The 27,736-nt window shown below is 45.0% G+C and overlaps 1 protein-coding gene across 1 annotated transcript in view; it reads right to left on the bottom strand.

Moving 5' to 3' along the window:
• Positions 1–27,736, bottom strand: part of LOC138521474 (all-trans-retinol 13,14-reductase-like) — a 194,836-nt gene that overhangs the window by 146,796 nt on the left and 20,304 nt on the right. The window contains exons 2-3 of the mRNA XM_069634354.1: positions 23,988–24,170; positions 15,555–15,784 (exon numbers count right to left, since the gene is read on the bottom strand). Of these exons, the coding sequence (XP_069490455.1) occupies positions 15,555–15,784; positions 23,988–24,170 (413 nt within the window). The remainder of the gene's footprint in view (positions 1–15,554; positions 15,785–23,987; positions 24,171–27,736) is intronic.

Below are 27,736 nucleotides of genomic sequence, written 5' to 3'. Positions count from 1 at the left end.
AACGCACACACACACTGAATGCACACGAACAAGGGCAAGTGTCAATGGCTACAGAATCTCGAACGATGACAACAGAAAGTAAGAGACTTCCTACCGAACAACCAGTTCCAGAAAATAGTGGAAGTAACCAAGAGGAAGCAAGCGAAAGACCAACTAAACAATATGTAACCAAAGCACTCAAGAAGAAGGAGACAGCTGCACACGAATTCACTGCAAAGAGACAAATGCTGATAGACCATTTGTTCCCATTTATAGTGAAGAAACTGCATGAGGAACTGCAAAATAGAACCACAGTGACTATCGCAGCAAGCACATCATTTCCTACGAGCACCAGGCCCACGATGAGGCCACACGTTGGACAGGCGATGCACAGATGGTGGTTAAAGGAGCCCTATGAGAGAATGCAAGAGGAGAAGAAGAGAAACACAAAACCTTCTCCTGCCACAGCGATACAGGTAATGCAGCCTGCTCCTCCAACAAGCATGCCCGAGAATCCTCCAGCAAGAAAAAGTCACACAGACGCATTTAGAGACGTAGCTATAGCTAACTACAAAAAGACATTAAGAATCAAGAGGAACCCACATGAAGACAACAATGACTGAACGATTACCTGGACAGCACAGCACATCTAGGAAATAACATTTGGTACCAACGCATGAAAGAGGTCGGAAGAAGAAAAAGCTGAAGGAGAATGCTACATCTGCGCACTCCTACCGTACAGCATGGGAAAATCCAAGATCTTCGTGGCTGTAGAAATTGATGTCCCGACAGCACACTGTCTGTCACACGTAGAAATGTGCAACACCAGAGGACAATTCATGGGGAGAGATGCCTCACTGATATGGGCAACAGAAACAGCATACCCTGGTGAAGATGACTATATCCAAGACATCAAGACAAGAAACAAAGCTCACACCAGGAATCACGTGATTAGGTATTCAAAGCCAGAAGCACCTGGAGCAGGTACAGGGTGGGAGATAAACCCGAGACTGAACGTCCAAGGAAAAACTCCAGAAGAAGCCCAAAATTGGAAGAATAGAGGCCAGATGTAGATTTGGGGAACAGTGCTTTCTCCAAAAGGGTGGGAAGAATGAATTGTAATCTATCAAGCTGGATGGTGGATGGTCCTTCGAGCCTGCAAGGAAGCAATAGAGAACTCTCAGAGATTATGCAAACCCCTATGGCTGAAGTTGGTAAAGCTGCTGACATGGGTTGAAGGCAGAGGAGGAGCCTTGTAGATAGTACCACTGGAAAGCCCGAAACTGTGCTTCAGAAACAATGGCATAAGGAAGATGAGAGAGAATCAAAACTGCGGACGAATCTTTGAAGCTCCGGGACTGACGCAAGGGACCACAGTAATCATGGACCATTACTGGGCATGTGGATCCAAGGCATATATAAGACTACCGAAAAATTGGAGAGGCATATGCACACTAGTGAACGTCCACGTTCCTGCACTAGTGATCCCAAAAAATGTATTGAAAGTTTCCCGAAAGCAGATGCTCATCTAAGGAAGAGGAAATCTGTGGAATTGGTATCCCGGATGAAGAGAGAAAATTACTTTTCTGCCAAATCAGAAGAAGCATTCTATGCAATACCATATAAACACAGACTGTTTAGCCTCACCTCCTCAGTATTCACAACACTGCTCTTGCCCCACATCCAAGTTGGAGTAAATACAAAATGGTTGCAGATAACCAGATGGGAATTATTGCAGACCATCAACACACCATAAAAAGAATTCAACGCAATCAAAGAAAAATTAAGAGTAGTCCGATTGATGACTCTCCAGAACAGATATGTACTCGACATGATCACTGCGATGGATGGAGGTGTTTGCACGAAAATCGGAGAATCTTGTTGCACGTTTATACCTTCACATGATGAAGAAAATGGAACCTTAACAGAAGCCATAAGTATGCTGACAAACCTGCAGAATCAGATGGTCAATGAAACTGACGAAGTTGATGATGACAGCTGGTTCAGAACACTGTTTTTATGGGTCCCACAATGGATGGCAGACATATTCAAAATTCTGGGAGCCCTGCTAGTCATGATACTACTACGATTTTGTGTTATCAAGATAATCGTAACACAATGCCATAAAACTGCGAGGAAAGCCATTGGGATGAAAATTATGGTTGATGTCGAACCAGGATGGAAATCCAGACACCTAACTGATGAAGAAATAATAAACTTTGTGAAGGCCAGCAAATTTGCGTCAGAACGAACAAAGTTTGCATACCCCAGAAAACGAAGAAGATATAAAGGGAAATGGATTTACTGCAGCCCAAATGGGCAATGCCAGCTAATGACCTGGAACAAAGATGAACACGTAAAAAAAACAGGAAGTCTGAAAGGAGTGATAAAAATATGGACTCCAAAGATGCACACGTTCACACCATCATGTAAAAACCCAGAATACGAAGAATTGGATATAGAAGCACCAAGCAAGAATAACCTAAAGGAAGAAGAAAAGGTGGTCGAAAAACCAACCAGAGGGGGGTGTGTAGAGAAGGTCCCAAATATGGCCTGCACTCCAGCCACCCATGTCGAGATGCCAGAAGCATACTCACCAAGATATGTGATGTATAAGGAGCAAATGAACCAACAGAGAGTCACGTGGGGCTCTGTCCAATAGCCATCAGAAGGACATGCATACCTATTGAAGCACTTATCACCAGACAACCGTGGGCTGCAAGGTACCCATTGAGACAGCCATACCAGCAGCTGATACGAAACAAAGATTACTTACAAACGGTCCCCGAAGAGGCACATAGAGCCTTAATGGAAGGCAAATGGTGACGGCATAAGAGCCCAAACAGACGTGACGTATATAAAACAACGAGCAATAGATGATACACAAGAATGAAAATGTAAAGAATAATGATGTGATAGACGTATAAGAAGATACAACGTTGCAGCACAAAGAACGTAACCAGAATCGAAGTGTGCAACTGACTGAATGCATGTAAATAGGCTTGGAATGCAAGAAGCTAAGTAACCGGTACTGCTTGCAATGCTTAGTAGAAGAATAGAGTGGCATGCGCCAAGTATATATCTACCTCAATGAAGCATGCTATACAAGTGCGACTCCATTTTGTGAAGCAGAATTAAGCCCATATTACAAAGGACTAACAAGGCCAAGATTCATATTCCAGCCAAAGCCAAAGGAAAGCGCGGAATCGAAACTCTGTAAGAAGAAGCTCATGCCTGGGAATTCGAGGTCAACCTAAGGAAGGTAGGAGAGCTGCAACCTCAGAGAATCGAAACTTCAGAGCATACCAGCCAGCCAGTGAAGGTTGAGATAAGGAGGCCCCAGGCAGGTGGCGAGGCTATGGAGGAATTAAATACACGAAAAGAGGGAAAATGAAGCAGATTCACGGTGAACAGACACGTGACCAGCCAAGGGCAAAGAGGTACCAACGTCTGATGTCCCCCAAAACCCGGGGATGCCATAACTTTTCCTGATAAGAACTACAGTTTCGAGGCCATCCACAGTCAACTAATTAACACATAGCCCGAGAGGTACTGATTGATGGAAGGGAGGCAGGGTGAATCTTGGGGCACTCCGCATCTGGGTGTCCATTCTGCATGCTGCTAATTAAAGTGGAGATTTATGCCTAGAGGTGTAATCCACCCAATCACAAAGGACCAAATAATCTAGGATCCTATAGATTGTAGAACCAATAAGACGTCGTAGTTGTAGTGATGTCTATCACGAGTGATGTAGTGGGATGGGCGTAGACGCCCACCCAAGAGTTATCCAATCCGCATGCTCTGTTACCATATACAGATATAGCACCTATACTTAAATTACCTTTCCGACCAACAGAATTGCATGACAAACATATGAGTTTTGCACATCAAATGATGACGAGATTTGCCCATAAAAGTTGCTGTCTGATCGAATAATTGGGGGAGTTGAAGTGAGACAGGCGATCGCGACTCTGTTGATTACCATTTGTTTCCCCATTTTTTGTACTTGTCATTAAACAGACTTCCCTTTGCCAAACTATTGAGTTGTCCTTATTGAAGTGTGTCGGAGTAAGTGAATCCTGCACCCTAACCTCCTCAAGGTGCAGCTATCTTGTCTTACATGTTCTAGAGGGTGAGCTCTGACCTATGGGCCCGTCAGAGGACGCTCCACCCTCCTGTACACTGTCATTTCCCATTGAGTATGTGAAAGAGTCAGCACACTTTTCTTTAGGATTTATGCCCTGCTAACCCCCTTATCAATTCTTATCCCAGTGAACTGGAGGCTTCCAGCCCTTTAAGATGAGTAGCAATACCTTGGAGATGGATGGGGATGCAGATTCTACTCATACATCAATAATCAAGACGACGCAAATAGTTTGGCAAAGTTTGTTTGTTTTAATGCAAGTCTTAAAACAGGGAGTACAACGAACATCAGCAATCGCTCGATACTCTGACCCCCATAATTGGTCATAGCTGACCTGTTGACCTGCTGACCTGTTGACCTGCGCCATTACCAATGTCATCCTATGTGGCAAACTACTCAAACTTATCGGGAAGCGGGATTGGTTCTAAGTGAATAACTAAGCATCTTTTCTATATACGTATGGAATAACAGAGAAAGGTAATAGGATAGCTAACATCAGGTGGGGCAACTAAGCCCTCCCTCCAAAATGGCCACTATAAATGTCACTAAATGTACGACGTCCCATTGGCTACACAAACTATAGGACCCTTAACTGCGTGGTCCCCTACAATTGGTTGGCTTCTAACCCCCTGTCAGTAATTTCCACCTACGTGAACAGCACGCAGACTGAACAACCAGGTGCGGATATGCTCGTCTTGATACCAGCTTCCCTCCAATTTAAATAGGATCCATCACTACCTTAATGGACTAGTGTCAATTAGTACTTTTGAAGTTGGCCTTGAGTCTGTACTGTTCTCTGAGAATTTTTAAGGAGTATGGGTACTATCCGGCTTCCATGCGTAGGTGTGACCATCTCGTCCGTCCAACTTTCTTTCATCACGTGACTGGACTGAATTGAGCCTTTTCGTGTATTTGATTTCACTCTTCAATAGTCCTCTGACGTCTTTTGTTTTTGCTTGACCTGTTCTTTCACATTAATTGTATCCAATGTCAGCCAACTCCTAGTTTGATAAGACCTTGGCTTTCTTGGCTCAGTGAACTCCTTAGCTGAAATGGATTCTGTTTAATTCAATTGCTTTTTATAACTGCGACACTGAAATGAGGCCTCCTCGCATTGTTCATTACTGCTTTATACGAAGTGGAAACATTCATTCTTCACTTAATCCATATCTATCTATGAGGTATATAGCTATATGTTGGCGCTTGCCGCAGTCTAATCTATTTAAGCATGTGGCTAGCTTCATGATTGCTTTGCTGCTTGCGTTTCATTGCATCTGTACACATCTGTACACGTTTAAACTAACTAAATATCACATTTGTGGCATAAGTTTCTTTATCTTGATCCCAAGATGGCACTTATCCTTGGTACTTCTTTGTTCTTTATAATCATCTGCCTCTCTGGTCTGGATATCTTTCTATCTGGGTGTCGATTCACTTTGTATGATGTCACCATTCATCCTGGTCATTCAGTTTCTTTGTTTCATCAGGAATCTCGTTCAAATGGCCATCATATTGTCTTGGATGCAAGTATGGTTTTCTCAATGGATACTTTACTTCCCATATTCTCTTAGGTATAGGTATTCTTACAGGTACTGCACAGAGCCCTCTCTCTTCTCTTTGTTGGTTTAACTGTTCAGTATACGTCACATATTTTGGTTCTTACGTTTCAGGGAATGTAGGCGGGGGCAGTTGGAGTGGGGGTACTTGACTCCTCCTCTGCATCCATATCTCCCTTTCTCCTAATCGGTCACTCCCTCCCTACAGCCTTTGAATTTATTGTGTGTATATTCTTTCCCCAAGACTCAACCCAACATCCCCCGCACTCCTGACAAACTTCCAAGAAGATGTATGGCTCTTAAAGGCATGAGTCTAGAATCATTTTTGATAAAGTTTGCCCAGGCCTATTCTCAAACTGCCTCACACAACCTCATCTCTGCTGCTTCTAATCCTCTAATCCACCCATAAACCTACCCTTTCACTTGTAGGATTGGAAGTGGATAACGGCTCATTGGATTATAACTCACAAAATCTGCAGGGCAGGACATTGGACTGATTTAGCATGTCCCTAAATGGACCACCAATGGTCCTTGGAATTCCGAAGATCATGGGATTCTAGTTTACCTGCTTGAAATGGACCCCCTTACATAATCCCTGCAGGATGGGGTGCTACCACTTGCTGCGGTAGAATGCAACACTGAAGAGTGTGGGATGGAAAAGATTTGAAATAATCACCAACACCGGCAATAGCTCTGAGCCTCCTGCTATTCCATAATGTCTTACCTTGCTGAACCATTAAAGAAGGATAAAGGCCATATGCAAATTAGGCTTGCTCCCACCCCCAAACAGGTCTGTTCAGCCCAAATTGCTAAATCACATCCAGGAGACAACAAGCAACCACAGACATGTTTCAGCCTCATTCGGCCTCATCAGTGACACATAGCTTTACAGCCAGCACAGGAACCATGCCACTTAGGGCAACTTTGAAACACTGAAGAGTGGCAAAGGGAAAACCTTTGAATTAACCACAACCACTGGCAATGCTCCAAGCAGTCTTCCAATCCACTGTTCTTCAGCTTGCTGTATCATTGCAGAAAGGGTAACACCATATTCAAATGGTGTTTGGCCCGACCCCTAAATAGCCAGTCTCATCGGTCGTCACACCACTTATGCAAAACAACCCTTGGTACGACCGAAATACCAAGAACTCTCAAAGTTTTTCTGCCCACTAAAAGCTGGATGTTGCGACTTTTATGACAGCATGCTTGATGAACTCACCTACAGAATTAAGAGCGAAAGAGACGTTTGCTGAAGAATAAGGGCCTCTACCGGTTTATGGGCAACAAAGAAATGTTTCGGCCATCTCATGAAAAGGTACACCGAGATAAGTGCCGGCTTCCCTACCCTCCTGGTGTGCAGAGTTTGGTTTACCCAGTGTTCACACACAGGTGCATGCGCTTACAGCTGCTGTTAAGGCTTAGAAATGCAGTGCATGCAAGTGGGGGGATTGGGGGTCCTTTCCTTGACGCTTCAGGGCAACACACTGAAAAGTAGAGTTTGGGGTGCAGAAGCAAGCAGGTGAGTTGGGAAAGCAATTCAAGATTGGCTTGAAAATGGAAGTTAACGCCTTTTATCTGCTGATATGAATTGTACTTTCATTTTCACTTCAGACATTGATATAATATTTATCTTGCAGAACTACAATAAGACTTCCATGCCGAAATAAACAAAAATAATGTAGCTGTGATGGAAAAGGAAGCCCCATGTGAGCCGAAACATTGCACCAAGTGACGCACTTTTAATACCCGCCTTGTAAAGTTTCATAAACTGTTCTGAAGGGCATTTTGAAGGAAATGTGGCCATTTCGAGATAAAAGCATTAGTTTCCATTCAAACCAGTGGGATGAGAGACCAAATAACCAGGAGTGAATGTCTAAGTAAAATGGCGATGGTTTGCCAATAAGTAGGCATTGGTCTTCCTGACCAGGGCCTGGGAGGCCTGGCCTTTCACCTAGAGACCCGCTGCTTCCGGGCGGTTGGAGCCGGTCGCGAGGATTAGGCGAAACAGGGTCTCGTGCTGAGTGAGACGGCGCGTTCAACTGCTCTGCGTATGAGCCTACATTCCGAAGCGTAGTGCGCGCAGACACGTGCGGTGCCACCAGTTCCTGGGAAATGTTGGGGATTTATGGGAGCCCGGGATATTATGCGGCCAGCGACCACACTGGGGTCATATAGCATTCAAAAGATAGAGGTGGTCGGATGCAGCTGAATTACTCTGCCCCAGAATAATAACCCAGACTGAGAATGAAGCGGGAAACATGAAGAGGTCAGACTAAGAACCTTTACATTAAAACTAAGGTTAACAGTTAAAGGAAAAGGAAAGAACATTTAAATGGAGAAAGTAAAAATAAAAAGATACATTATTTTACTTATTTTCTTCCTGAAAGAGGAATTTCTTCTAAACTTGAGGGTTTCTTTCAAAAGTGTTTTTTGTTTTGCTTTTGATTTATTAGTAAAGTGGGAAAACCCACCGGGCCCGATTCATGGAATATTTGCACGGTTCAAAATGACTTTGCACTGCTGAAACGTGACTTTGCCCTGCCAACACAAACCCTGATTCATGGAAATGTGCAAAGTGTATTTTTGCCGGGCAAAGTCATTTTGAACTGCAAAAATGTCTATGGGCTGACATTGCCTGGACTTTGCACCGCTAAAATACACTTTGCACCGTTCCATGAATCAGGTGTGTCGGCAGTGCAAAGTCACTTTTCAGCCGGGCAAAGTCACTTTGAACGGGGCAAATATTCCATGAATCGGGCCTCCGTATCTCCCTACTCAATCTGGCAAGGTCTTCATTTGCACAGACCCATTTCATCAGTGAACATTTACTAACTACTCACCAGCAATTTTTCCAACCTTTATGTTTTGATCTATTTCATCATGTGTTTGAGGCAATCTTAAAATATTTTTTTTTTCAGTTGGGTTCCTTTTAGTAAACGTTACTCTTCCCTATATAATTTTATGTACTCTTCATAGCTGTGGAATTATTTTAACGGTGCAGGCTACAGCAGAAGTTAGGATGGCGGCACTGAGTGATTCGGAGAGTGCACATCCTTTTTGTTAATAGACCGGCCGTATGCGGTTTATTATACACCAATCAAGAAGTCTGTGTGCACTGTCTCTCTGTGCGCTCTATCTCATTGTGTGCTCTCTCTATTTGCTCTGGTACTCTGTCAGCTCTGGCTCTCTCATTTTTCTCTCTCTCTTTCTCTAACCGACGTCCACTCCCCGCCCTGGGGATCCATGTCTGTCAATGGCTTTTTAAAATTTATTTTAATTTTATTGTGGCGTAGCCATATATTAAAACCATATAATACATACTTATGACTTTTAACACATACAAGAAAATAAGAATAAGAAACATTCTATTTTACAAACATACTTAACAAACAAGAAAGTTTAAGGATAAACAAATTAAAATATCACTGAAGCTAACTCGAAAAAACAAAACAAAACACCCCAACAAGGACGTGCCTAGCCCCCCCCCCCACAAGTCTTTCAAGAGAGCAACTACTTCAAACATCAGGAGTGTTTCATTGCCTGACGACAGTCTGTCCCAGAAGATGTCAGAAGTCAACCAACCAGCCTCGCGGACAAATCTGTTAAATCTTGCCATCTCAATGACCAAGTTCCTGGACAATGCGTCAATAGATGTTTCACTGACTGTCTTTCATTAATACTATACTTGTCACAAATGGTAGAGGGGAAATCCCCATTGTTTCGGATAGAACGAACCTCCAAGGTTAGACACAAATTCAATCTAAATCTCAAAAACTCCGCTCTCGCCTTTGGATCAGGAAACATATTCAAATAATGAGGAAGCCGGGATCAAGGTTTATCAAAAAGCGTATGTGAAGCTGATATCTTTGCCAACCTCATTCAATTGATCATTCGAATCCAATCCCATTGTTTCATACGCATTTTAACTTTCTCCGGATCCTGGATACGAAGGTCAATAGAACAATCTGACTTCACCAGGATTCCACCACACTTTAGTCTAAGCTCATTTAGAAAGTTATTGTCAGCTGTTTCCAGTAGTAATGCTACATCCTCATATAACGAACCCTTTGGGGGAAAGAGGATTAACCTAAACATCGATATCCATCTCCACTCCATCATGGCCAGCAAGGAGGACAGGCCCATCTCTTATCTTAAACACCCATTGGGGACACAATTGGGCAGATTTAAAGCCCTCTTCCATATCTTGGCCTCCCATTTATCCCAATCAATTTTCATAGATAGGGGATTGGACTCCAAGCCATAAAGAATTACAGGGGCCACTTTTCCTACATAAAACCTTACTACTGGTTGGATGGAAAATTTACACAGTTTGGAGCAAAATCTTTTCATCTGGGCTCCCAGAATTATTAATTTATGATCCAGAATCAGAAGAAGATGACTCATTGTTGGGAATGCTCTAATCACTGCCCCTAAATAGGTTCACTCATTGACCAGTTCAACTTGGCGATCATCGATTGACCAACTATAGACTTTAGTATCTTATTAGGATGTTTAAACACAAGCACCTTCGATTTTCCAGGATTCATTTTGAGCCCCTTCATCCGGGCATAATCTGCCAATGCTGTTAATATATGTTGCATCCGGACTTGAGTGTCGTCTAGGACCACTACATCGTCAGCATAGGCTAACCTGTTTAGTTTAGTTTCACCAATTTTTGGAACAATGAGTCCAACACCTTGAAGCCATTCACACAGATCTGACATAAAAATAATGAAGAGAAAATGTGCAATCAAGCAGTCCTGCCGGACGTCTCTCTCGATCCCAATTGGAGTCGATAATGAGCCTGCGCTAGAAAGCCTAACACGCATCAAAGAATTCTGATGAAGCTCAATTACGATAGACAATAGATTAGAAGGAGCTCCCCAGCGATTCAACTTTCTCCACAAGCGATTTCTGTTGACAGTGTCGAAAGCCTGGGACGGGCCAATCCATGCCCCAAACCATGGGGGGTTACCCTTCATATTAGATTGCAAGCTAATACAGTTTAAGACAAGTCCGTTTGCTGCTTGGGAATAATACCTTTCAATTTGGCCCATGCCTCCATTTCACTCAAGATCAAACCCACAAAGATTTTACTGTCTGCATCTAAGAGTGAAATGGGGTGATAATTCGAGGCTGCAAGGCGGTCCCCCTTCTTATAAATTGGTATTGCAATCGATGATCTCCATGACTCTAATATTTTACCTGAGTGTACAATATTATCTAAAGGGGACTTGAGGACCTTGGCCCAAAGTGTTGCATTCATTTTTAGGATAAAATTACTTAAGCCATTTGGACCAGCTGCCGTCGAGCCCGAAGACTTCTTTATTCGATTCTCTACATCATCACAAGAGAAAGCTAGGGACCAGGGACCACCCACTGCTATTTTAGGGAGCATTAGTTCAAATAGATGGTGCACTTCTGAAAAGTGGGTGACCCATACCTGTTCCTGTAGGATAGTTTCATGGGATGAGGGGGAAAGATTGTTCAGAGACCCTACAAAAGCCCAGACATTTCTGGAATTTCTAGAAAGCAACGTCCTCAGCATTCTTTCCCCGTCCATAGTTGGTGCCTATGGGAGCTTAACCAGTTTCTGTACTTTTGATTAAGAGCTCTCAGTTGTACACCCAATTCTTCCTCATCAAATATCATCCTCTTTAGGCGTGCCCTCTCCAAACTTTTGAGCTTTTTCCGTTGAAGAATTTGCACATCAAACAAATGTTTATTGGCCTTACGCTGTTTAGGGACTGAAAGCACTTCAGGACTCAGATCCCAAAGAAAGGGAAGAAAAGTAGCAGACTGACAATACATTGGCAACTGATTGCTTGAAAGCTGATTCACCCGTTCAAATTGTTTGTAAGGGTTAAACCCCCTCTATCAAATTTTCTGAGCTGGGTACCCGCAGAATTAAGTGACAACATTTCAGTGTAACAACACGTAGTATGGGAGAAGTCGCGGAACAGAGAGACCACCAACATGTCATGATCATCACTGTTCCCTTCAATCACTCTAAACTCAGTGCAGCTGTTCATAATAGCTCTAGAAACAAAAAAATAATCAATCGTTGAAAAGGCCATACCTCTGTGCCCGGTTGGGGTGACCAAGAGGTCCACTTCCACATTACCATTAAGCATAAAAAGGCCCACATCTCTCATAAAACCACACCAGAGAGTACCATTACTGGTAACAGGTTTCATTTTACCTGAGATCGGATCTTTAGAGGACACACACCGAGAGTTTATATCACCAGCAATTATAAGTTAATCACCGGGAAAAAGGGATGAAAACTCAACTAAGCAATCAGACAGATCTTGTAGGTACTCCGACAGGGGGAAGGCCGAGGGGTTCCAATACAAGTTAACCACCAACCAGTTCGTGACTCCCTTACCCCTCTTCATCTGAACTCTCACCATCAAGATACCTTGTTTATTATCGAAAGCAATCTCGAAGAGCTAATAGCCCCCCCCCCCACAGATCTGCCTCCTCCTGAACCCTGCATCAACTGTTGGTAGGTGGAGAACCCATCAATACCCAGCATAAAAGTCAACCAGGTTTCCTGGAAACAGATCAGGTCCAATTTCAAAAGAGTGGACTTTTTCACAGGTCTTTAGAGAAGGAAGAATAGCCTCGAGTGTTCCAGGAAACAAGCTTTATATGTGAGCTAACTAAAGTCTCTGTTGAGGCAGGCTGATTTTCTGAAAGACTTGGGAAATTATTTCAGGGACCATTAGCACTGTGACCCATCTTCTTCGTTTTTTTTGAGTTTCCCTTTGATTTACCTCTTTGGGGCACCAATAATTCTTCCGAGTCCAAAGGAACACTTGAAGCAGGCACTTCGCCAGGGACAGGAGCAGGAGAGACCAGCTCCACCTCCTGCGCCAGGAGGAGGAACTCTTCCATCACAGAAGGTGAGAGTGGTGAGTCATCCAACTCAATCACTGGACTCAAGGTTGCGCTGATAGTAAATCCTGCCTAGAGGCATCCAGGGGGGGGCATCCAATTTCTCTGAGAGACGCCTCATCTCCTCCTTTACCCCACCCCACTGTTCCGCTAAGAGATCCATTTTGGTGGTCTGAGCCAAAGAAACCCGGCGCAGTTCCCCTTAGATCTCCAAAACCGAATCATTCAAGGCAGTCTTAAAACGCACCATTGTGGATTCATTAATTTCCAGTTCCTTGGTGATTTCCAAAAGTTTTCCCGACTGATGATGTACTTCTAATTTTAGATTTTCGAATACTTGCACCAGTGAGCTCAAAACAAAGTTAAGAGCAGTTATGGTGGGTGGTATCAGTTCTGAAGAATTCTCTGTTCCCACCACTTTTTCGTTTGACCCCAAGCATAATGAACTTTTGGGGGAAATGTCCAGTCGGGGCCCCTAGAGTTGGGACATTAGCCCAAGTGGCAGGTAAAGCATTCAGTTCATAAAATGACTCAACAGCCAATCTATTATCCAACTCCAGCAGATCTTCGTCCAACAGGTCACCATTAGAGGGAGAGACTCTTGAGCCTTCCGGATAGGGAGGGCTAACACAAACCCCCAAGGACAAACCCTGATCCTCCACCCTCCTATTCGGTGGTTGCACCAGGAAATGATTGCCAATTGCCATTTTCATAGATGACGCCCTCATGGTGTAATTTTGATTGGCGGGGAGTAAATCCAGAAAAGTATGAGTTAGGGGCTTCGATTCACACATTTCTGATTTTATCAGAGCAGGCAAATCCAACAGCCCCAAACTCATAGCCAGTTGTTGATCTGTGGGGTGGATACTCTGTGGAATAAACACACCACCCCCTGACTTCTAGGGTTTAAAGGAACATTTCTCCATGGGAATGGTGGATTGAGAGGAGATACTGGCATATTGATCCTTTTCCCTTAAAAGGCTTGAGCCCAAATCCTGGGGGGCTCTCTGGAGATTATAAGTCCTTGACATTTCAGGACCTTTAGAAAAACAACCCACTTTGAGGTTATCAAAGATACAGTCTTCCTCAGAATAGTGCTGAGTACTGAGATTACTGCTCCAAAGGACCACATTGAAAGAGGGGGAATGGGGTCTTGTTGTAATGCACTAATCACAAAGACTATTGGGTCAAAGGCCTACCAGCCCGCACTACCCAAAGCCAAGCTGCTCACTGGCTACTTTCGCGCTCCAGACAAATGTGCCCCACAGCACCAATAGGCTCCAATTGGCCACCAAGGGAGCAAACTATTCTCCCAAAAGGGAGAGAGTGCGCAAAGAGTCACCACCCCCTATCCGGCCCAAAATCACTGCTGGGCAGCGAGCGTAGCTCAAGCAGGCGGGCCAAAAACACAAGAGCCTCAGGCCTCAGGCAACAGGCACAGGCTCAGCTGAGTGGGTGTGGGTGCCAGTGACTACCGGCGACTGAGGGTCACTGCCCCTCCTCACTCTTTTCACACTCTTATCGCCCTGAATTTAACAGGGCCCCACCATACCCTATGGAACTCACGGGTCACTCACGTTGCCCGTGGCACACAACATTTAGGATAAGCTTTAGGAGTACAGGGTAAGCGTTTAAAAATAAGGGAGGACAACAAGTTCCCCTGCAACTCGCAGGCCCCTCACCGATCCCTCACAGGTCACTCACCCGTTATCTGTTGCACATGCAGCACACAGCGTTGCAAATGGGGGCGACCTGGAGCGATCTGGAGGCCTGGAGACCTGGGGACTTGGGGCCCTCTCGTGAGACCTCATGGCCGTGCTTTCAGGTACCAACACGGGGGTCTGAATTCTTCACCTCCTGGTCGCTGATAGCTGCTTACTGCTCATTCCCGTTCCTGTTCTCTCCACAGCTTCCTGCTCCCGCTTTTGCTCCAGCCCCCAGCTCCACATACACACCCTTGGAACAGGGAAATCCGAAAAAGTACCCTACGCCGTGAGAGACTGTCAAGCCACACCTCGAACTCACAGAATCACAGAATCACAGAGGCCGCTTCCGACAGACAGCTTGAAGCTTTGCGGAGGTTTTGGCATGTGCATGCCTTATTAACATTGCACAGAATTCCTTGGGCTTTATGGAGAATAAGCCATTTGATCCAAGTCATACATGCTACAGCGCCACCCAGCAGTCATCACTGGAAGTTCACTTCCTTTTCAGAGGTACAAGAGCAAAGCATTGTAGGCATGGAAATTAGCCCAAAATAAAGTCTTTAGCTCCCGTAAACTCTCTGTCTAACAGGGCAGTGAAATTGTATTAATGACTTCTTCAACACAAGACAGTTTGCAAAGCGGAAGACAACTGCATTCTGTTTTTGCCCTTATTAGGGATCATCAGTGAAGTGTGGTGTAACAGCCTTGGAGTTGGAGTATTGGGGCATGTGTAGTAAATACTGGCAATATTATGCTGGGTTTAAAAAGGCTACAACATACTGAGTAATAATCTTTCTGTGACTTGTATCTGCTGATAGTCAAATGATTTGCATAGGCTGCCATCTAGTGGTAAGACTGGAGAAGAACATACTTTTTACTTACACATTAAAAGAGTGTCAACAAGGGGCATTTCTGTCACACTACCCCTATCCCAGGTGTACAGGTACCCATGAACCTTAAACTTTAAAGAGGGCACACTTGTCTAACTGAGGTACCTTAACCATATGCCTGTGGAAGAGGAGAACATTTACACCTTTTATGAATTTGTGGAATTCTTTTAGATTTATTACAGCATAATCATGGCTAAAACCTCCCACAACTTATATTTGAACCTCTTTACCACAGACGTCCTTGTAGCCGAAGCCAATATACATGCTTCAATCTCTAGCCACACGACGGGCGAATACCTGCATGCAGTATGCTTGCGGGGACCATCACCCCATAGGAAATAGTTTCTGGACTCCTTCGCCACCCATCCCGGTCTCTTACCTTCATCATCCTCATGAACTCAGTGATGGCCTTCTTTTCCTCTGGGAACTGGGCCTCAAGGCTAGCGACAAAGGCTTGCTTGCCGGCGTGGAGGTGGTATTCCCGCTCGCCGAGCACTACAGTTTCATAGTGATCGTCCAGCCTCGTCCAATCCAGTTGCCCTTCCGTCAGCTGGTCCAGGATCACTCGCATCATGCCATTGGGGTGCATCTGTCCCACGTAGTGTATTCCTGCGGGTGGCAAGGATGGAGAGTGTGAGAAACAGGAGGGAGAGCGAATCAGCTCAGGAGATTTGGACGCTCTATAACTTGAGTGACAACTAAGCATAATGTCTAACAGCAACTTATAATGTCCTCGGTGTAGTTTGGGGGTGTTTTCAAGAGACTTAGGTCGGGAAAAGGAACTGGGAGACATCCAGAATCCATTATTCCCATATTGTATCCCCCTAAGTCTTGCAGTTATTTTGGATGGCCTGTAACATATTCAACTAAACCTTAGGCCAGTCTTCCCCTGTGCACGGGGGAAGCTTCTGCATACTAGATAACTATGTGAAAGGGAGCTTCTGAGTGTTGGGGGTGGGCGTCAATGGTGTCATAAAACAATGATAATGGGGCACCACTGTAGGCGAATAAGGGGAACTTTTAAAGGTCCCCAGATTGAACAAAGGACTTTGAACGTCTATGGCAATGGCAATCTCAGGGGCCCCTAATCCACAGGTTGCTTGGGGCCATATTACTTTTTTGGAACTCAAGTGCATCACTGTGCTCTCGGGCTGAACCTCTGAACCTAGGTGTGTGCGTGTGTGTCGCTTATCCGAGCCATTGCCTCCAGTTATCCGACCCCTGTGCATTGAGGACCTGTATCTGCTAAAATGAGGCACTGTATGTATCTCCTTGAGGTGTTCTGTTTTTGATAACAGTAGCTACTCCATGTGATAAAAACTAGTGAAATGCCGCCAAACCTTTAATGCGACCCTAAGACTCCACTGGAGAACACTCTTCACCTGCAGTCTAAATGCCAATGTAGGGGGTGTTCTTCTGGAGTGCCCCCTGGGTCTAGAGGGCCGTGGCACTCTACAACACAGATACACTCCACCATTTAGGCTGCCTCACTGATGTGCCCTAGGCACCGGCTAGGTCTGTCTCACCCTTACTGCTGGTGCAGGTCTTCCCCGCTGTGCCCAAACATAGTGGTTTCTCTCACATTTACCCAGCGGGCATCCGTTGTGGCATCCTGTACTATTCTCTATTACCTAAGTGTCCTGCTTTGTTGTTTCCAAGTCTAACAGGGAAACGTAAGTCTATGTTTGGTCCTGGTGGATGTGCTTTAAATCTGGAAACCACAGCATCTTAGTAGGAACAGGGACAGCAAGGTGAACTATGATGGTGGCATTCAAGATTTCGGGGGGCCTCCTGCGAAAGCAACAAGGGAAGCATAGACATTCTAGAAATCCGAATCGGGGCTCGCCCAACCAGATGCGTCGTTCCTCTAGACCCACCGCTGCTCCTGCGTTTAGGCCAGGAGACGAGAGTCATGACTGACGTGCTCCAGGAAATGACTAGGCCAGTCTAACACTCACAGTGGGTCTGAGCATACACAGACATGTGACCAGTGGTGCAATTGCAGCAGCCAAACCCTGATGCCCTACTTAAGTGCAATGCTTTCTTAAATCTAAGGATGAATGCATCTATTAAGAAGTAAGAGGACCATTGTTGGATTTTCCTCCGTTTATAGTTTTTGCTTAATTACAGGTGTTAAGTGTTATTCATCGGGTATTCTTTTTTTTCACTGTATTCGACTGCAGTTGCCGTGGCCTTCTGGAAACTGCCAATATGTGTCTCATGGGGCATAGTGGAAATTGCCAATCAATCTGTGCAGTCTGCTGTCCTCTGAAAACTGGCAATGTGCTTGCTGGCCTATTATGAAAACTGGCAATGTGCTTGCCAGCCTATTATGAAAACTGGCAATGTGCTTGCTGGCAGATTGTGAAAACTGGCAATGTGTGGCACTGCAGTCACAACTCTCATTACATATTAGTTGTCCCCTAGTAAGAAACTAGGGTCTGGCACTTGGATATGCCACCCCGGTCCACAGAGTCACCGTCTCACTCAGCAAAGAGGCTCCTTTTTAAACACTCTTCCAACTGAAGACTCTGGTGGCCTGGACCTTGGGAAGCCGGCCTTCATTCGTCTAGACCTCCCGCAGGATAAGACCCCCATTCTACTAGAAAGTAGGACCTCTTCAGCCAGACTCCCATATGAGAGACAGTACACCTCCTATTTCTATTGGCTCCTGGAAGGGCAGATGAATCTGTTATCCAGTTCCCAGGATAATTTTGTCTCTGTTGTTTATAACCTGGCCGGGTCAGAAATTAAGGGGGCGGTTTCCTGCCACTCCTACCTGGCAGTGATTGGAGCATATTATAACAGTGATTTACAGACCTCCTCCTTGCACAGGTCTGTGGTTAAGCACCACTTCTTTGGCCAGATCAATCTTTTGGGGGAGGGGGGATTTCTATTCCGCACCCAGCTTGCAATTTCAGTGTTGTTCAGGGAGTCTGGGTGCATGGTAAACCCATGGCTGCAGCCAAGTTAAGATTGGTAACCCGGAAGACTGCCTTTTAGTTGCTATCACTTTTGCCAGTGACCTTAATGAGCTCCAGGCTCCATGTTCTGAAGAGGCCTTCACTGCACTTCACAGGGATAAGATGGCCCTTCGGACACAACCATGTTTCCTTCCTAAGGTACTCATTGAGTTTCACTTTAATAAGGAGATTTTTCACCCATCCTATTTTTCCTAATCTTCCAAGGGATGCCAAGCAAATTGCACATAATTTGGCCTGGCGACAGAGCTCTTGGAATTCTTTAGACAACACTCAATTCAGCAGATCTTCCAACCAGCAGTAAGAGTGAGATGTTCCAAGTCAGCAGAGCTTAAAAGCCAGGTGTAAACCCAAAGCATAAATGGTTTACACCTTGCTCTTACACTCTGGGAGATTTTCAGATGGAGTGGGGGCACAGACAGGAAGTACCGTTTCCACCGGCCTTTTTTCCACCTGCCAAACCGCTTGGTTTTATGCCAGCATGACATTTTCATGAGGGCTTAAAACCAATGTATTCCTGCTGATTCCGCCTGTTGTTTGCAGCTGGTGTTTACCATAGTACTATATGATAAATGCTATCCGCCAAGCAGAATGGCAAGCAGCTTTTTGACTTTTTGGGAAAACAGAGACTAAATATAGGTGTTAAGGCAATTTCTTCACCTGTTCTGATAGCTTTCTTGTCCCCTGTGTCATGCAAATGTGCCACCTTGCACTGAAGGTACCCAAGTGCATAGCAGTGCTAATGCTGGGGGGGCCCCCAAGGCAGTGGCCTCGGTAGCTGGCTGGATGGTTTATTGGATTGTAGAGCACTACTCAGTGACGGATCTTCATCCGCTGGAAGGTGTTCTATCTCAAGCGCTCAAAGCGAAGGGAGCCACCATGGTCTTTCAGGGGATACGTTCCACTGAACACTATCTGTAAAGTGGCACATGGTCAACATTTGATTACTTCTGCCAATATTGGTTTCTGGACACACACTCTACGACTGACGCTCAGTTAGGTCAGTCTACCCAAAACAACATGTTCTCCAAAAGAAATGCTATAAGTTAGCTGACGCCGCCCTTTCACCATGAACACTTGGCCATCTCCCTTAAGTTTGGAGGTGTCAGGAATCCAGGTAATGCATGGTCTCTCTGGCAGCAGTGGCGGAGATGACAGCCTCATGGAGTCTACATCCCTTTGAGATGGTGGCGTGTCAGCTCTACGTACTGAAGCTCGAGAGGCATGTCACCAGTTTTTCCAAGATGGGCCCTAGTATCCCTGTTGTTACGGGGCCTTCACGCGGAACTCACTGAATCAACTCTTTAAAAATTTGTGAAAGGTGAGCGTCTTGTATCACTTCGATCCCTATCCTGGCACTGACACTTGTTTCCTGCTTTCTCTTTTGTTTACTGTTCCTCAGTGTTTCCTTGCCTCTCTGTTCCACTCCTGCGAGCGGCTGCTCTGCGCACTGCCCCTGGCTTCCTTGCGTTCCTGCATTTTCCCTTTCGTACCTGCTGGCTGCCTTCTTGCTTCCCGTTGGCTGCTTGGTTTCTAACTACCTGAGCTCCGGAGTCCCGACTCTGCTCTGATGCTTCACTTTCTCTGTTGCCTGGATACCGATAACGCATCTGGATTCCTGCACATCAAAAGCTGCCTTCTGCTCTTCAAGGCTTCAACTTCATCACAATCTTCGCTGTTTTTTTCCCTTCTGGGTTTATTTCCCCTTGGGATTATAGGGTGCCCATAGGGTGCACACCTTTGCTCTGTTATATAGGGCAAGGTGGACACCTATTGGGCTTGGTACTTCAAACCAAACTACAATAATTATCTAAAGCCTATAAGCTCAGTGTACTCTCTCACAAAGAGGAATCTCTCAATGACCGTATAGCCGCCCCAGCTTCTAACACTTAAGAGCTATTTACTATTATTAGATAATTACAATCACCTATCCATCTCACCAGCCCTGTAATCCCTAGCAAAGCCTGGTGCACCACCATTCAGGAAAACTACTAGATCTTGCCACTATGCCTCCCCACCATCTGACTACTATCACTAGCTCGGACGTACCTGAATTCCACTTTACACAAGTCACCACTGATCAGGTCCTCAAAACAATAGCATCACTCAAGCCTTCTAATTGCAAAGGTGACAGCACTCCAGCTAAAAGTAGTCAAAGACTGCGCCACCACGCTAGCACCCACCATCACTAGCTTCGTGAATGAGTTCTTTAACTCCAGTGAAATACCAGCTTCCATCAAAGTAGCATGGGTCACACCCCTATTTATAAAGACTTCACTAGACCCAACAATTCCCACTAATTACAGGCCAATAACAACGGTGCCATTCCTCCTCAGAATCATCGACAAAATAGCCTATACCCAAGCACAATCCCATTTTGAACAAAGTCACCTACTAGGGGAAAGACAATCAGGCTTCCGCCCCAATCACAGTATGGAGACCGCCCTTTTGGACCTAAAAAACCAGATGGACGCTATCAGGGACTCCGGTAAACTGTGTATCCTATTACTCCTAGACCTCTCAGCGCTGTTTGACTTGGTCGACCACGACAAACTATGCCAAACCCTATCCACCAACTTCCATTTCTCCCAGAAGGCCACCGCCTGGATAAAATCCTTCCTCTCCGATCGCACCTCAAGAGTCACCCTAGGGGAAGCTGCAGCAGACCCCATCCCGGTACCATTAGGAATACCACGTGGATCCTGTCTCTCTCCCACTCTATACAACGCCTACACTAAATTATTCTTTGCAGCACTATATGCTATGGGAGTAATCTACACAAACTTTGCTGATGATACACAGAACCTAGATCCTTATTTCCCATCACAGGCAACTTGGTACAGGACACGGCCACCATCAATACTATCTACTCCCACATCCAAAACTGGATGGCCAATAACAGCCTATGTCTTAATGGAGAAAAAAATGGAGATTCTCATAGTTGGTTCCCCTACCAGACTCAGAAAACTCCACCCAGACTACACCACCATAGTGATTGTTGGCACACCCATCACCATTTCCCACAAAGTCAAAACACTAGGAGTACTCCTTGACTCCAATCTCACCATGAACAATCACATCAGCATCCTCGCCTCAACGGCCTATACTGCCAAACTCATCACACTAAGTAGGCCTCTTCTATCCTCTTGCTAGAGCCCTCATCCTAACAAAAATAGACTATTGCAACATTCTGCTGCTAGGTACCTAAATAAAAAATGTAACCAAACTCCAACTCCTACAAAATAAAGCCCTCAGACCAGCACTGGGCATCAAGAGAAGAGAACACATCACACAACACAGAAGAGATGCGCACTGGCTCCCAGTTCATGCAAGAATCCTCAACAAAACACTAACCACCACCCACAAATGCTTAGCTGACGCCCCCACTTACCTCAATAGATGCATTGCACGCAAAGGCTTGCTTAGAGCACTCAGATCCAATGCCAATAATCAGCTGCACATCCCACGCTTCACCACCACAAGAGAAGGCAACACCAGTTTCCCCATTGAAGCCCTCTGCACCTGGAACTCACTCCCGCCCCATCTGTCCAATGAAACCTCTCTAACAAAGTTTAAAAAAACAACAAAAAACTTGGTTGCTCAACAAATACTATAACCCTAGCACAGGTTCTCCCTCGTAGCCGGTAACCCTCCTAGTATCACAAAATAACTGCAATGTCATATGATAGCCAATTTGTGTATATGTCTGTACTGCTTTTTGCAAATCAAAATGTATGTAACCCAGTGGTCGAAGTGAGCGGGAGCAGGTGGGAGCGGTGCTCCTCTACTTTTTTTAATTACGTTTTACAGCTCCTATACTTTTATTTTAAAAAGAAACCGTTCCGGGACGGTTTCGTTTTAAAATAACAGTGTAGGAAGAAGTTGTAACTTGCACTTTCTGTGCACTGCACTGAACATTCCCTTAAACAGCAGGCAAAGGTGTTTGGGGGTTCGTATTGTGTGTGGGAGGGGGCAGGGCGATGGGGTTTGTGAGGAGTGGGGCAGGCTAGCAGGGAACATAGTTCCACTACTTCTTTTCTTACACTTCGACCACTGATGTAACCCTGACATAAAAATGAAGATATATGTAACCTACGCCGTGATACCCAAGGGTTTGGGCGTATAATCAAATGCAATAAATAAAATAAAAATGAGTCTCTTGACATCGCTCCAGGCAGCATCTCCCGGTTCTAACCACCTCTCAGGTCAGTCCCATTTACTACGTCTTTACAGGCGGACAGATGATAGGACAGGAGAGTAAGTACCCATTACTTACCAAAGTAACTCTTGTACGCTTAGGCCATATCTTCATTTGTCCAGGTTGTCCTCCATCCATCCCCTCAATATAAGTCCTTGCAAAGGGTACTTTACATTTAGAGTGGAGGACTGAGGGGATGAAACCAGGGGCTACTAATGGGGTGAATTATGCAACCTGACCTCTTTCTTAAAGTTAAAGAAAAAATCTAGCATAGTTTGCTCCGATCCAGTCTTCTTATGAATTGATATGATATGTCATTTATAACCCACCTGTACACAATTGTTTCCAGCCCAGTATCGCCATAAATATTGAGGAAATAGGATTAAGGGCTGGGAGTACGAAGAGAGTCCCTACAGCGAATAACTTGAACTATTTTAGAGGTTAGGTAGTAAAGAAATGTGAGCAGAGATTAAAGAAAATGCTTGCAGTAGAGGACGTCCACAGATGTTGGCCATGTTGGCATTGTGCTTGGGCATACTGAATGGCAAACTAAGGGTGCAGCATTGCCCGACTCAACGCGTACTGGAATAATTTAGATTGCTGATTTATAGAAGGTGTCTTGGGTTTTACATATATCCTCATGGGTGGTGTTTATGTTTTTCAATGAAGAATTTGGAGAGATTGTTATAGAGTTTTAGAAGTTAGAGGTAGTGGAATGAACTATCTGTCCTTTTAATTGGAATAATTGCTTGGGGCTTAAAGCAAACTCTGCTCATTTCACAAAGGCTTTAAGTGGGAAATGATTAAACCCAGGCTTCCTAATGGAGAGCGCGTGTTGTCAGTGCCAGTGGGTGTATATATGGGTTTGTATGTACCACCATAGTCATTATTATTATTATGGCATTTATTGATCGCGGACCTGGCTACGAGAGCAACGGAGCACTTTACAGAGGAATATACCAATACAGATACATAACGGAGCGCTTTACAGAGGTCTACAACAATACAGATACATAACTGAGCGCTTTACAGAGGTATACAACAATACAGATGCATAACGGAGCACTTTACAGAGGTATACAACAATACAGATGCATAATGGAGCACTTTACAGAGGTATACAACAATACAGATGCATAATGGAGCGCTTTTCAGAGGTAACAACAGAACAGATACATAATGGAGCGCTTTTCAGAGGTCTACAACAATACAGAAACATAACGGAGCGCTTTACAGAGGTCTACAAATACAGAAACATAACGGAGTGCTTTACAGAGGTCTACAAATACAGATACATAATGGTGCGCTTTTCAGAGGTAACAACAGAACAGATATACAGCGGGGGTTAGGATACAGAGGGGAACAGAGGAGGGGTACAGCTGTACCGGGTTGTGGGGAGGAAAGGGGCAGACGGTGTCTAGTGAGTCAGGTGGCGCAACGGGCAAAATTATGGCCATAATGTGTCTATATGGTGTGCTGGGGAGGCATGCGAAGTCTCTGCCTATGCACTTATTGTGTCTATATGAGGGTGTACGGGTATTAAGATATTGACATATGTGTATGAGTTCCCAGGGCCTGCCAATAGGGAGATATTGTATGTGCTCCCCACGCCCTGTGCCCCAAAGATACTCACCAACATCAAATTCGTACCCCTGTTCTTGGAAAGTGTGGCAGCAGCCGCCCGCCTGGTCATGTTGCTCCAGCACCAGCACCCGCTTGCCCGCTTTTGCCAAAGCGGCTGCTACACTCAGGCCACCGATGCCGCTCCCGATCACCACTGCGTCCAAGCGAGGGGGGACCTTGCCCTGCAGGAAACCTAGAGGGAGACATGGAATGGGGCACAAGAACCATGTGAGAATAAATGACAATGGGCAGAGGGGGCAAAGAAAGCAGTAGGAAGGAAGAGTGAGAGAGGAAAGAGAGATGAAAAGGTGAGAAAAACAAGATCAAGACCAAGGAGAAGCCAAAGGGGAAGAGATGCAAAATGGGATGAGACATCAAAGGGAAGAAAGTGAAGGGATAGAAAGAGTAAAAATGATCAAAAAGAAAATGTAAGATAGAGCAACCAAGACAATGGGCCTCATTACAAGTTCGGAGGCTTGGATTGCCATCTCCAGCAGTTATTCCATTGCCGCCTCTTTTTTTGGCAGTCACGGATAACCATCTATTTTACTGCGCAGTCTAACTCTGCGTCCGGAGGTGAAGTTTTACATTTACCTCCAGCATTTAGCTGGCGCTAACTCCCCCACTTTACCTCCAGAAATCGGTGGATTTACTGCAGCAGATTTTCAGCTCATGGCAAATCCCTATGGAGACCAACTGAAGGGAAACCAAATAAGTCTGCTAGCAATTGCAAAAAAGAATCAAAAATCACGGAATTGCTGCGGTACTCATAATGGAGCCCAAGGAGGGAAGGAAATGAAGTGAGAGAACAAAGCTAAGGGGTGATTAACGGTAAAGAGAGAGCTAAGGTGAAGAAAGAGCAAAGGGTAAGGGATGAAATGAGCAGCAGAGAGCTATGCATTTATGCAAAGGAGAACACATCCGCTAACAAGCCTCAGGGCACTGAATGATGAAGAGCTGTAAAGGCAGGTGCTTGTTTCAAGAAGCATCCTTCGGCCATGGACACACAAAGGAAGCCTCTTTATTTCTTGTTACAGGGCAGGTAAATTATCATTTAGTAGTAGTCATTGTCCTGTAATCAAGTCTCCTCCCTCATCTCTCTCTTCGCCCTCCGTCTCTCTCTTTTCCTCCATCGTCTCTTTCTTTCTCACTTTCTGCGCGTAACTTTGGTGTAACTGTTGATCCTTCTCTCTCATTTTCTTTTCACATTTTTTCCATTGTTCACTCTCTCATTACGCACTTTTTAGTTCTGCATCAGCAGACAGTGAGCATAGACCAGCTGATCGCTGTGTGCTAGAACAGTGGAGCAAAACAGTGTGAGGACTGGCAGATACCGACTTGTCAATTTCTAAATCATGAGCAGGGCTTTAAGTGTGCCGGGGTTAGCTGGGGCAGAGCCCTGCCAGGCTCCCTTCAACTGTGTTTGAGCTGGAGCCCTGGCGGGGCCTCTTAATTCTCCAGCTAACGCTATCCGATCAGGCTGATAGTATGCTAGGCTTTTTGTAAAGCCTTAAGCTCTTTTCTGTAAGTGCGAGCGTCAGGTTTTTCAAAAAAGCCTTGCCTTGTCATTGTGTCGCTGACCTCCCTGCATCTATAATGAAAGGGGTGTCTGACGGGGGGGTCAGTGACACAATCAAAAAGCAAGGCTTTTTTTGTAAAGCCTGAAGCTGTTGCATGCAAGCAAGATCATCCGGGCTTTATAAACAAACAAAGAAATCCCAGCTTTTCATTGAATCTCCGACCTCCTGCCAGGCACCCCTTTCATTAGAGATGCAGGGATCAGGGATCATCACACTGTGTGAGAGGGTGATGCTCCCTGCATATACAAAGAAAAAGGGGTACCTGGCAGGGGTTAGCGCCGCTATTAAAAGACAAGGAAGCACTTTCCTGACCTGAATGGTGCCTGTTATACCACAAGCTCCTGTCCTTTTGCACAATCGAGCCAGGGCTCATTCAGGTGCGTTAAGTGTTGCCTCCTGATTGCGGCACTGACCCCCTGCCAGGCCACGTCCCCTAAGAGCACTACACAACAGCAATAGCAGACACATCATGAACATGTAACAGACATGCAAATAAGATTGTTTCTGCCGTAGGCGATGTGGAGGACAGCTGTGAAACTGCGCATGTGCTAAGTAAACTGGCAACGTGCTGGTTACATCGTGATTGGTTGTTTCGGAAACCCCAGAAGAGTTAAAACGCTGCCATTTCTGGTATACAAACATTCCACTGAACATTCTGTGGATGCTCACATATTGAGGACATCGGGCGTGTTGCCCAGGGGAGGACTGCCAACATTTGGGCTGGAGGGGGGCAAGTGCACCTTTCTGGTCTATAGTGCAATGGACCAAGGCCGCAGTCCAGCACCCATAACTTCCAGAAAAAGTAAACTCAATACCATACTCCCCCCTCCCACACATTCTCGAGTATATATACTAGTCATTATTGACATGACTTTCCTTTTATGAAACATATTTTTCAGTTATGTTTATGGTTTCTTAGAAGCCCAGACCCCTGGACATTCTCCCACTCACCAAACAGTAAAATAATTTCACCAGAATAATATAATTGGTGAAATGGGAAAGCTGGGATCTGAGCCCAGTTTTCATTGTGTTGTGGTTTGTAATTCAACCGTAGGCTAAATCTCCTCCCATCCCAACTCATCTTTAGTTTTAGAACAATGTAAAGAGGTGGCAAAGTTAGAGAATTCATTGGTAGAGCAGAGCCATTGTTGAGCCAGGGGTTCTGGGTTTGCTCTCAGAGAGTCAAAAATGAGCTGCCATGGCAAAAGACCGATACCTGGCTTCCTGCCTCCCCAACCCGCAATATAAAACCCTTGCCTGTGCCATGCATACCCACCACAATATAGGTTCATCACTTGCCATCCTGCCTCCTCACCAGTATGCTTGACGTGAACTGTTAAAATTCTAATTGTTTATGGAGTATAAACGCATATGAGTGAGGCTTTATTTACAGATAGTTAAGGATAATAAGGCACAGTGATAGAAAAGTGATTTGCTCAGGATCACATAATGTGTCAAGTGTGGAGGGTGGGGATTTGACCCTTGTCTTCCTGGTCGTACAGCTTCCAATTCAGTAAGCAGGGGTAACTTCTGCTATTCCATCTTCAATGTTAGAATGATTTCTGCAAAGTTGTTATTCCATGGCTAAACTAGTATACTGTTCAATAAATCTTGTTTTCAAAGCACCAATGTACCTACACGAGGGAAGCCTATTCATCGGCTGTACCCTGAGGCAAATAGACCTGAGAAACAGACTAAGATTATATTTACAATGAAAATGTAGTATAATTTTAATCTTAGTCTGTAGAATGTGTTTACTTTCAAATCACCAAGTCACATGATAAAGCAACCTCATAAAATATAAGAAAAGTAGTAATTGAAACATATGTTCATAGCAAGTATGCATCACTTAGAAAAGGGGTCAAGCCAGTGCCACAATGGAGTACAGTGGCATTCAGGGCAGACAAGTATCTCTGCAATGGTCAACCTGCTGATCTACGTTCCAGATGTGTACCTCCATCTCATTTACCCTATTTTCCTGACCCATCATCCTCTTGTGTGCTTCCCTTACATCACATTCTCAATACACCCCTGTTTCTTACAATTAACTTTCAGACCTCCATTTCCCTTTTGCTCCATCCTTTAACTATGAACTCAAACACCTTCCATTACCTTACACACACCGCCTTCCCTTGCCAACATGTTTCAGTCACCAATTCCTTGCCATTCAAGCTCTTTA

This window comes from Ambystoma mexicanum, chromosome 13 (genome assembly GCF_040938575.1).
Source record: "Ambystoma mexicanum isolate Mex_15411 chromosome 13, UKY_AmexF1_1, whole genome shotgun sequence".
Lineage (NCBI taxonomy): Eukaryota > Metazoa > Chordata > Amphibia > Caudata > Ambystomatidae > Ambystoma > Ambystoma mexicanum.
This window is presented reverse-complemented; position numbering and strand designations above follow the sequence as displayed.